Below are 11,812 nucleotides of genomic sequence, written 5' to 3'. Positions count from 1 at the left end.
ACCAATAATAGTATCTTCCTCCAAAGGGTGTAAGGAAGGTTGAATTAGATATGATTACTTGGCAGCCCCAGCACAGGCTTATGAGTGTGGAGGAAGTCCCCTGCATCCTAATGATAACAGCTAACATTGACCGTGTCCCTGCTGTGTGTCTGTCCGTAATCCAGTCTTACTATCATATCAACATTATGGTCATCATCCTCCATGACTTTGTCTCCATATCTGTGGCTGAGTCCTGCTCTGGGCCTCGGTTTGCCCATCTATAGAATGAGCAAATGACCATCCTCCCCAGAGTCTAGGGGCAACAGGACCCACCCTGCTCACCAGCCACACGGGGTTCCTCCTCTGCTGCTCTCAGAAGAGATGCCAGATCCTCCCCCTCTGTAGAGGTATCAAAGAGATGCTGAGCCCTGACTTGTCCCCCTGTGGAGATAAACAAAGACCATCCCAATGAGAACTCTTGCCTTTGGCAGACTCAAAGGCACACGGTGGGGGGGGCAAGGGGTGGGAACGCTTTATATTAAATAAAGGGAAAGGGCTGGGTAGGCTCTTACAGAGGTTGTTGGTGTGGGCAAGCTGGAGGCGGGACTAACAGAAGCCAGACATCTTATGTGATTGGTTTGAAAAGCATATTTCATTTTTCCAGTGTTAGGGAAGCTGGCAGTCACTGACCATTCTGGGTCAGCATTCTTCGGTCATACGTGATCTGGCCACGATTTGTTTATGTATTCATTCTCTCACCCCTCATATAGAATTTGCCCCCCAATCTATAACATAATCTTCCAAGATCCTTTTCTCTTCCTCCCTCGCTACAGATTCCAAAGGAATCCAAGTTCCGCCTGACAACCAAATTCTTTGGAATCCTGATACCCCAGGTGAGAAAGGACTTGTTCCCCTTTAGTCATCTCGTGAGGAGGCCTGGGGGGAGCTGAGAACAGCTCTGCTGAGAGCTGCCCCTGTCCAGATCAAGAGGCAACCCAGCCTGAGCCTGTGGACACAGCTTTGTGCAGCTCATCCCCAGTGCGGAGAAAGGCCCCAAGCACTCATGTGACCAGGTGTGAGTAGATCCTGAGGGCGCATCCATTCAACAAATAGTTTCTGAGTGCCCACTGCATTTCTGGGGCCCTGTGCAGGGCATCCAGCAAAACAGATCATATCCCAGCCCTCCTGGAGCTCCCGTCCAGTGGAGAGAGAGAAAATTATTGTTCAGACACCCGAAACAATAAAGAAAACAGACTGTGATAAGTGAAAAAGTGAAAGTGTTAGTCATTCAACTGTGTCATATTCTTTGCAACTCCATGGATTGTAGCCCTCCAGGCTCCTCTGTCCATGAGATTTCCCAGGCAAGACTACTGGAGCGGGTTGCCATTTCCTCTTCCAGGGGATCTTCCCAATCTAGGGATCAAACCTGTGTCTCCTGCAGCTCCTGCTTTGGCAGACAGATTCTCTACCTCGGAGCCACCTGGAATGCCCATGCTGGGGGTTAGGGCTTAAGTATATGAATTTGCTGAGCAGGCGGGACACAAACATTCAGTCCATAATAGCCTCTTTAATGGTGACACTTCCAGAAATTTATATATGGGCAGTACTGGTATGGAGGAGCTGCAACGCTTAGAGGGATCAGGGAAAGGGAAAGGGAAACTTAATTTGCATAGCAATTGCATTCTTTTTACTCAGACTGTGAGTTTACCTGGAGGAGGACTGCAGGCTAGCTGAGATGGGGGTGTTGTCAAAGCTCTCCTTTGATCCTCCTTGAACCCACCACTGCTCTCTAGACTTGAAGGAAGGGAAAGAGCCAAGCTAAGGAGGAATACAGGATCAACACTCAGGGAGAGGGAACAGAGAATGCAAGGAGTTTTAGACAGAAAGAGAGTAGAGTGCAATTTTTTTAGTTAATTTCAGGATACTTTTATTCCATCCAAAAAGATGTTTTGAATTATAAATCTCTTCCTGGGATCTATCTGGGTTTGAACTCTGGTCCTTACTTACTAGTTTTATGTTCCTGAGCATGTTCTGCCTGTATCTCAGTATTCTCATACATAAAATGCAGTAATAACAACTTCACCTCATAAAGCTGCAATTGATTAATTGAGTTGATGTATACAAAGACAGCAAGTCACATTTGAGGAAAAGAAGTCCCTTGTGGGTGGAGTTAGAGGGCAAGTGGTAGAAGCGATGGAGGGGGTGGGCATGGGGTGAGGCTGGCAGGGTGCCAGGTGCTGAATTATACAGTCTTTACAATTTATTCTGAAAGCAATGGGGAGGCTTCCCTGGTGACTCAGTGGCAAAGAATCTGCCTGCCAATGGAAGAGACACAGGTTCAGTGATCCCTGATCTGGGAAGACCCTACACGCCACGGAGCAGCTCAGTCCGTGCGCCACAACTATTGAGCCTGTGCTGTCGAGCCAGGGAGCCACAGTACTGAAGCCCATGTGCCCTTGAGCCTGTGCTCTGCAACAAGAGAAGCCACTGTAATGAGAAGCCTGTGCATCACAAAGAGGAGTAGCCCCGACTCACCACAACCAGAGGAGAGTAGTTCATGCAGCATTGAAGATCCAGCACTGCCAAAAAACAACAGTGGGAAGACATTGGAAGTGCTTCTGCAGGACCAGGACAAGATAGGATTTAGACGCTTTTTAATCAATGGCCTCTTTTGTTGGTCGTCCCCTGTGGGTTGCAGGTGGCCAAGATGTTCCCTGACATGCAGATGCAGCTCTTCATCTGGGCCTCTTTGCCTCCGAAACTCACCATGAAGCCCAGCGGCCTTGACCTCATCTTTGTCCTGGACACCCAGGCCTTTGCCATCCTCCCAAACTCCTCCTTGGACCCCCTCTTCCTGCTTGAGATGGTAAGCTGATCCCAGGTCTGAGCAGACAGGCAGCCCTGGACAGGGCTCAGAGCACTGCCCTGAGAGCCAGGGGGACTGGCGTAAAGCCTACCCAGACTCAAACCTGCATTGTGTGTGTCCAGAGCCACTGTCTTCTGATTTCTTCATTCATTCCATTATTCATTCTGTGGTTGGCTTGAAATAGGTATACTATTTCCAATCTGTTCATGCATATCTTTGGCCATTCAATTATGCACCTGTGGGTTTGTTCATTCATTTATTTAGTCATTCAATTATTCATTCAACTGCTAACTTGAAATCTACTGTATCTTTGCTGGTTCATACATGCATTTATTCCATTATTCATTTATTATATCTTTGTTCAATGGATCATTCCTTTGTGTATTTGTTCATTCATTCATTAATCATGTATTCATCCATGCCTATCTTTATTTATTCCTTCCTTTGTGCATTTAATCCTTCACTTATTTAAGTTTTCATCCCATGGTTGACTTGTACATTCATTCATCTGATCACTCTGTCACTCCACAAATATTGGTGACACCCACTCTGGCCACTGGAGGTGAGGGCCAGACTCTCCCCAACAGCAGGTACTCAGGTCTGTCCAGCCTCAAGTTGAGACCCATTTTCCTCACTTTGCAGATTCAGTGGGTTCTGAGGGGGTCGCCCAAGGTCACACAGACAGTGGACAGGAAAGCTGAGGTTGGGAACCTCATTTGTTGAATGACTCAATGAATGAATGTGAAATAGAGCTGGCCTGGACACCTACCTCACAGCCTGTCTCCTACAGCCCATGGGAGTGGCCTGTGAATCTGAACTGGTCCCAGAAGCAAGGGGAGAAAAATGGTAATTGTTTGACAGTCCAGGACTCATAACAAGCACAAAGTTGACGAAAGGAAGACTCCTCCCTTCTGTGGGTCTGACCCAGCAATGTGGGCTCTTCTGCTGGGTCTTCGTGAAGCAGACCTTCTGGTCTTTGAGGCTTTGCAGAGCCCCAGGATTCTGGGTCAGTGGACTTCACTCCCTGGCTTGTTGCTTTGCAGAACTTGAACCTTTCTGTGGTTGTTGGTGCCAAGTCCGACAGACTTATCGGAGAGCTCAGATTGGACAAGTAAGTGGGGCGATGGGCATGGGAGGAGGGGACTGCCCATCCATTCTTTTTTTGGCTTTGTTGCTGCGAGTGTGCTTTCTCTAATTGCGGCAAGCATGGGCTACTCTCTAGTTGTGGTGTTCGGGCTTCTCTTGTTGGGAGCACAGACTCTAGGGCATGTGAATCAGTAGTTGTGGCTCGAGCTCAGGCTCAGTAGTTATCCCATGGCATGTGGAATCTCCCTGGACCAGGGATCGAACTCATGTCCCCTGCATTGGCAGACAGATTCTTATCCACTGGACTACTGGGGAAGTCCTTCCCATCCAGTCTTGGTGCCTGTGAGTTCACAATGACGTTACCAAGTTCCAAGCTTTCGTGTTCATTCATCCCATTTAAACCTCAGACAGAGCACAGTACGTACAATATCCCCATTTTGCAGATAGTGAAACTGGTGCTCAAAGATGAAGTGACCCACCCAAGACCACCCGTCATAGGGTGATCAGCCATCTCGGCTTGTCTGCAGTGACCCAGCTTTAGCACTGAAACCCCCGCATCCCAGGTCACGCCCCTATCCTAGTCCATTCATGACTGGGCAGTGCCAGTTGATAAATCTGCTCCGGCCTCCAGCCACCCCACGTCCCTGGCCTTCCTTGACATTTGGAAACCCACTTCAACGTCTTCACACCCCATCCTTGGGGCTTCATCAGCCACCTCCTGCCAGGAGACTCTGGAACCCGTGCCTGGGTTTGAATCCCAGAAGAGGAGGTGGGGGTTAGGAACATGGGCTCGGAGGCTGAGGCGGCTGCCTTTCAAGTGCGGCTCACCTTTGGCAAGCACAGAACTCTTCAGACTTCAGCCGTTTTCCCTGGCTGGTAAAATAAGCCCAATTACTACTGTTCTTTGCCAGCCGTAATCATTGTATTAATATGTGTTGTGATGTTTAGAACGCTTTGAAGGATATAATAAGTGCTCAACAAGCAAGAGGAAGAGAGAAAGACAGAGGGGCACACAGAAGAGCAATACAGAAATGGGGGAGAGACAGAAAGAGATGGGGAAACACAGAGAGACACAGTAAGGCAGGGAGAGACACTGAGAAAGAAAGTAGAGCAAGACAGACAGATGCATGCAGAGACACAGTAATAGGGAGACCGTCAGAGAGACAGAAAGACACCAAAGGAGGCAAGAGGGAAAGAGAGGGAGACGAGCAGAGCAGACGTGATGACCCCCGAATTCCAACCTGGCGTCTACCTCTTCTTCACTTTCACTCTGCTTAAATTGAGTCTTGACCCACATTCCTGTCTGTTTCTGCCTTCTCTCTGGCACAGAGCTGTCCTTAACCTTGAGCTTGGCTCCAGAGGTTTGCATGCTGCTTATTTCTCCTGGCATCATTTTGACAAGTGTTACTGCTTTGGAAACATGTGGATTTCATTTTCCTGGAAACACCTGTGGGCCTCTCAAGTGGAGGAGCTGGAGAAAATACAGCTGGGTGATGGCTGAGCACAGACTTCCTAAAATATACAGGAATAGGGAGTGGTGAGACTCCACAGGGCAAGAGTTTTCAAGCTTTGCAGGGTACTGGAGACAACAGAAGCTTTGGCATCAGGGAGACCTGGTTGAAATTCTACTTGGCTGATTGTTAACTGCGTGCCCTTGGGCAGATTGCTTGTCTTCTCTGATTGTCAAGGACATCATCTGTAAAATGGGAGTGTGATGGCCCTTGCCTCTTGGGTGTTACAGGAATTCAGTAGGATATAGCATCCAACATAGTGAATAAAAGGGATTCATTAAATAGCCATTTATTTACCTTTCTCCTGGATCATTGTTAAGATGTCATGAAGTCCATAAATAGGGGATTTTATTTTTATTTAACTTTACAATATTGTATTGGTTTTGCCATATATCAAAATGAATCCACCACAGGTATACATGTGTTCCCCATCCTGAACCCTCCTCCCTCCCCCCTCCCCATACCATCCCTCTGGGTCCTCCCAGTGCACCAGCCCCAAGCATCCAGTATCGTGCATCGAACCTGGACTGGTGACTCGTTTCAGGGGATTGTTTATGGGCTCAAATTATTCAAAAGTCTGAGGGTTTCAGACACAGGTAGATCCAGGTGCTCCAATGATATCCTTAGGGCTCTGACTCTCTTCTTGGCTCTGCTCTCCCCCATACTGGCTTCATTTCCCAGCAGGCTGTCACCGAGTGGTGGCAAAAATGGTCACCAGCTAATTTTGCTGGAGAAAAGAGAATACCTCACTCCCAATATTTCCAGCAGAAGTCCTTGGACCAGCATGGGTTAGTGGTCAATTCTCGAAGCAATCACCATGGCAGCGGAGGTAGACTCTGCCCTTTGGCCAGCCCTCCCCAGAACCCAGAATTAACAATGTAGGAAACAGATGACTGTCCCAAAGAAAAAATCAGGGAGCTGTCACCAGAGGAAGGAGGAATGGATACAGGATGGGAAGAGCGGACAACACCCACCAGTGAGTGTCCCTTCTCCTCAATGCTGTGCTAAGTTGCTTCGGTTGTGTCTGACTCTGTCAACCCAGGGTCCTCTGTCAGGAGATTCTCCAGGCAAGAATCCTGGAGTGGGTTGCCATGCCCTCCTCCAGGGGATCTTCCCAACCCAGGGATCAAACCCATCTCTTATGTCTCCTGCACTGGCACACAGGTTCTTTACCACTAGCGCCGTCTGGGAAGCCCTTCTCCCCAGTAACTGAATTCTAATATGGGTCAGGCAAATGGTGGTCTCAACTTTCCCCTCCCCTTCTCACAGGCTGCTCCTGGAACTGAAGCACTCAGACATCGGCCCCTTCTCGGTGAGTCTGAGGCCCTTGGTGGCTCCTTCCTTCCTCTGATCTTGAGATAACTGTCCTGAGGGCCACCTGGGCTCATAACATCATTTCAACAGACTACTGATTAGTTTGCATATAATTTGCATGTGAAATAATGAGGGGAGGAGCACTGTGGGTTTTGTGTACAACTGCCTTCCATGTCTCTATGACCAAGTAGAGACAAGTACATTTGGAGACGTAGCATCATAAAAGATATATACTGTCATACTGCCTTTGAGCAAAGTGGGATAGTCTAGGGTTTTGTCACAATGAATTGTGTGATGAAATCTTTATTTCCTCTTAAACAGCTTAACTGAATACAGTAGTCCCCCTTATTCACAGCAGATATATTCCAAGACCTTGGGGTTGCTTGAAACCACAGATAGAAGGGAACTCTACATATACTATGCTTTTTCCTATACTAAGGAAACACAGGAGGTAGGGTGCTGACCTCTGGGTTGGGAAGATCCCCTGGAGGAGGAAATGGCAACCCACTCCAATATTCTTGCCTGGGAAATTCCATGGACAGAGGACCAGGTGGGTTACAGTCCATAGGATCACAAAGAATCGGACATGACTGAGCGCGTGCACGCACACACGCACACACACAATTGCAGGCACAGAGACCTGAGCTAGAATTGCAGCTCCAAACCTACTAACTATGGGCCCTGAGCAAGTCACTTCCACTCAACAAATTTCATACCTTCCCTACAAATCAAGGATAATAATTTCTGCCTGAGTTAGTGCAGTGAGTTTTAAATGGGATTAATTGTACACAATCAGGTACAGAGAATCTGCTCAACAGATGTGTGTTGAATGAACAAGTGAATTACCTTCTTGAGTACCTACTATGTGGCAGGCCCTGTTCCACGGATGGGGATGTGCTGATGAGTTAGACGAGAAAACAACTCCTCTAGAGCTTCCATTGTAGGGGAGAAACAGACAATGAGAAATGAAGATCATTTTGGTCAAGATCAATGCTCTGAAAAACTAAGTGGAGGTGGGGTAGAAAGTGATGGGGCAGGTTAACGGTTAGAGCCTGTGATCAGGAGAAGCCTCTCTGGGGAGGTGATATTTGGGCTGAAGGAGCCCACAAGGTGAAGGTGTGGCAGGCAGAGGGAGCAGCAGGAGCGAAGGCCCTGTGGTGAACCGCTTGGCTTGTTCGGGCAGTGGGGGCAAGCAGTGTGGCTGGAGAAACAAGATGAGAAGTTGGGGGCAGAGAGAGGCAGGCGGGCAGGCAGGGGTGGGCCCACCCTGAGCCTTCTAGGCTCGAGTAGCTTGTGTTCAGAGGGCAGTGAGAAGCCAGCGAACTGTTTCATGCAGGGAGGGACATGATCCATTTCCACTTTATAAAAGATGCCCCTGCAGAAATGAGGGGAATGGACTATGGGGGATGAGTCAGAGCATAAGGATCCTTGCCTTGGGGAGGCTGGTGCATTGTCCACGTGAGAGATGATGGAGGCTGGGACGAGGCCAGGAAGGAAGAGAAAGATGGCAGATGGGAGACAAACTTTGGAAGCAGAATTAGAACTTGGTGAGAGATTTTCTGTGCATGGTGCGGGGGAAAGGCAATGAAGAATGACTCCCAGATTTTTGACTTGAGCAGCTAAGTGAATGAATGGTAGGGCAGATGGGAGGGAGATGACAGGTATCTCGCCAGCCCACAGAGATGATTCCACTACATGGAATCATTGTCATCAAATAGACTCACCACTGGGAGTTCCCAGGCGGTCCATCCAGTGGTTACAGCTTCACCTTCCAATACAGGGGATGGGGGTTCAGTTTCTGGTCAGGGAGCTAAGATCTCAGGTGCCTCACAGCCAAAACAAAACAGAACAAAATATAAAGCAGAAGCAATATTGTAACGAATCCAATAAAGGCCTTAAAAATGGTCCACATCCCCCCAAAATCTATTTTTAAAAACAGGAGGTTCACTGCTCCTTCTCCTCCTACCATACCTTCTGGCCCTGATGGGGAGCTGCCCTTGTAAACAGCAGGTCAGATGCTCTTCAACAGCCGACCTGAATGAGCCTTGCTCTTGTGACTTCCACTGTTGCTGTTATTTAGTTGCTAAGTCCTGTCCGCTGAGTCCTGTTTGACTCTAAGCGACCCCACCAGGCTGCTCTGTCTATGGGATTTTCCAGGCAACAATACTGGAGTGGGTTGTTTCCTTCTCTATTAAAAGATGCTAATTCTGCCCACAGTGTCTTACTGCTCATGGCCGGAATCTGCCAGAGAGCCTCTTGCCAAACCTCTGGAGAATATTTCCTTAGATCTCTGAAATGCAGCCCCATCACCCAACCCTGAAGTCAGTCCCAACATCCCCTCCAAATCCGATGGAAATCCAGCCAGCCGTTCCCATCTGATAAGATTACAACAAACAGAAAGACCCAAAGCAACCTCATTGTATTTTCATGGATTTACTGATGCCAGGGCTCTCCTGGCAGCAGCTGGACTCAGTCAATAACTAACTTCTGCTTCTGCAGAAAATAAAAATTTAAAGTTCCCAGATTCATGGGAAGAAGGGCACCACGTTTGATAAGCCCCAGGAATTATAGCCCGGGGAAGGAAACTCAATTGTTCCAGAAACAAAAATGTACATATTGACAGGTTGTAAATGTCACCACTACAGGCCATCATCTTGAAGGTGTTACGTTATTTTTGAATTTTTTTATTACTGCAAAAGCAAAACATGTACATTATAGAACAGTCAGAACCTACAGATTTGCAAAACAAAACATAAAAATCACTCCTGTTTTCACCACTTACTTAATAATTTGGTGTATATCCTTCCTGACTTTTTTCGATGCATGTTTAATAACAGGATGGAATTACGTGGTTTCTGTAACCTGATTTTTCTTTTTTTTAAATTTTTATTGGAGTGCAGTTGATTTACAGTGTTGTGTTAGTTTCTGCTGTAGAGCAAAGTGAATTAGTTATACATTAGCCTGCTTTTTTTAAACTCAAAAATAGATCACAAAAAAGTCTATGTTGATAATTCTCGGGTGGGCCAAAAAGTTTGGTCAGGCTTTACTGTAAGATGTTATGGAAAAACCCAAATGAATTTTTTGGCCAACCCAATATATTTCTGTTGTTGTTGTGGGTTCAGTCACTAAGTCGCGTCCAGTACTTTTCTACCCCATGGACTGTAGGCTCCTCTGTCTTCCACTATCTCTCAGAGTTTGCCCAAAGTCATGTCCATTGAGTCCCTGATGCTATATTTCTGCCAGATCATCGTTAATAATTACACATGAAAAGTGAAAGTTTTAGTGGCTCAGTGGTGTCTGACTCTTTGTAACCCCATGGACCAGGCTCCTCTGTCTGTGGAATTCTCTAGGCCAGAGTACTAGAGTGGGTAGCCATTCCCTTTTCCAAGGGATCTAACCTGAACCTTCCGGATCGCAGGCAGATTGTTTACCATCTAAGCCACCAGGGGAGCCCTAAATAGTTACATAGTATCTCTTGTTATCCAAGTGCTACCACGCCCGGCCACCCCCCAGATGATTCCACAATTGCTGGACCTGCAGGTTGCTTTTATCATTTTGGTTCTATTTAATGCACTACCTCATTTCTTTAGGATAAATGCCTTGGAGGCATGTTTGCTGGCCCACCTGGCACACACATTGTTAAGGCTTCTGATGAGCATCACCAAATAGCCCTCTGAAAGGTTGAATGAATTTGCCCCCCTAGCCTGAGAGAGTGCATGTTCTTGCACAAAAGTTTTCACATTTCAGTGCTCTGTGATGACCTTCCTTGCTTCCGCCTTGCCCCCTACAAGTCTAGAATGTGGTTTGCATCTGGAACCTTTAAAGCAAAAGAGTGCTTTGGTGACCTTGAGCTGCAGTGTTTCCAGGTCACCCCTTGGTCTGTCTCTCAGCGGTTCTTCCTGAGGTTGTTCTGGGTGGGAGGGCAGGTGACGGAGGACGGCTGATGCCCCAGTGCCCTGACGTGGGTCCTGTCCTCCCGATCCCCAGGTTGAGTCGCTGCAGTCTGTCATCAACTACGTCATGCCCACCATCGTGCTTCCCGTGATTAACAGTAAGGAGTTTTGGGGAAAGGATTGATTTTCAGTCCCAGTGAGCGGGGTGGATCTTAGAGCCATGGGTTATCGGGCCCCCGGTGTGGAGGCTGGAGGTGGTCTCCTCAAATGAACCTCAAGTGACACCTGGCCCAGAAAAGGGAGGGGAAAAGGGTTGAGTTCCTCCTTCGTGAACTATGAGACCGTCCATTGAGACGGAGAATAATACCTCCAGTTTTCATGGGAGGAAATGGGAGATCAGAGAATGAGTGGTTCTCAGGTCCCAGAGAAGGTAAGAGATGAAGCTGGAATTCTATCCCAGCTCTGAAGCCAGAATCTTTGGTCTTTTTCCAAGAGAGAAGGGCTAAGGAAGAAGGGCTAACCTGGGCTAACAACACTTCCACTCAGCTCACTCACTGGTGAAACCCCTGACCTTTGCAGAGCCGGGTGCAAGGGTGCAAATAGAGGCCCACCCACCCTACGATGAGAACATTTAGGCCGGCGGCCCCCACCCTTTTGGGTACCAGGGACTGGTTTCATGGAAGACAGTTTTTCCATGCACGGGGTGGGAGAGGATGGTTTCAGAATGATTCACGCGCATTACTTTTATTGTGCACTTTATTTCTATTATTATTACATCGGCTCCACCTCACATCACCGGAGGTTGGGGACCCCTGATTTAGGCCACTTAGAAATTATAAATGAAGACAACGAATTGTTACATATAGACTCTGGCTTCTCCTCCTGCCTTCACAAGTGCAGCTTCATAATGACCTGAGGGACTAGGCTGGAGCTTAGAATTCTCCAGAGTTCCATGCCAGAGTGTGGTGGGATGGGGGAGCTGGTCCTGGCTACCACCCATTTCTGGTTTCATCCGAAACATGGAGGGGCTACATGTGCATATCCGTCAGGTGTCTCCAGGCCTCCACGCCCCAGCAAGCAGTTGCCCCGGCTGTCACTCGGGCCAGGGGTGCACCAGCAGTGCTGGTACCCTCAGGCGGGCGGTCTTGGGGCTGAGGGGGCCG

The 11,812-nt window shown here is 48.0% G+C and overlaps 1 protein-coding gene across 1 annotated transcript in view; it reads left to right on the top strand.

Annotated features, from left to right (window-relative positions):
- The window catches only part of BPI (bactericidal/permeability-increasing protein), a 30,334-nt gene that overhangs the window by 16,213 nt on the left and 2,309 nt on the right, over positions 1 to 11,812 (top strand). The window contains exons 9-13 of the mRNA XM_010829170.1: positions 813 to 872; positions 2,678 to 2,845; positions 3,889 to 3,956; positions 6,712 to 6,754; positions 10,744 to 10,807. Of these exons, the coding sequence (XP_010827472.1) occupies positions 813 to 872; positions 2,678 to 2,845; positions 3,889 to 3,956; positions 6,712 to 6,754; positions 10,744 to 10,807 (403 nt within the window). The remainder of the gene's footprint in view (positions 1 to 812; positions 873 to 2,677; positions 2,846 to 3,888; positions 3,957 to 6,711; positions 6,755 to 10,743; positions 10,808 to 11,812) is intronic.

This window comes from Bison bison, unplaced genomic scaffold (genome assembly GCF_000754665.1).
Source record: "Bison bison bison isolate TAMUID 2011002044 unplaced genomic scaffold, Bison_UMD1.0 scf7180017864500, whole genome shotgun sequence".
Classification (NCBI taxonomy): domain Eukaryota; kingdom Metazoa; phylum Chordata; class Mammalia; order Artiodactyla; family Bovidae; genus Bison; species Bison bison.
The sequence above is the reverse complement of the archived record's forward strand: the minus strand, read 5'-3'. Positions and strand labels throughout refer to the sequence as shown.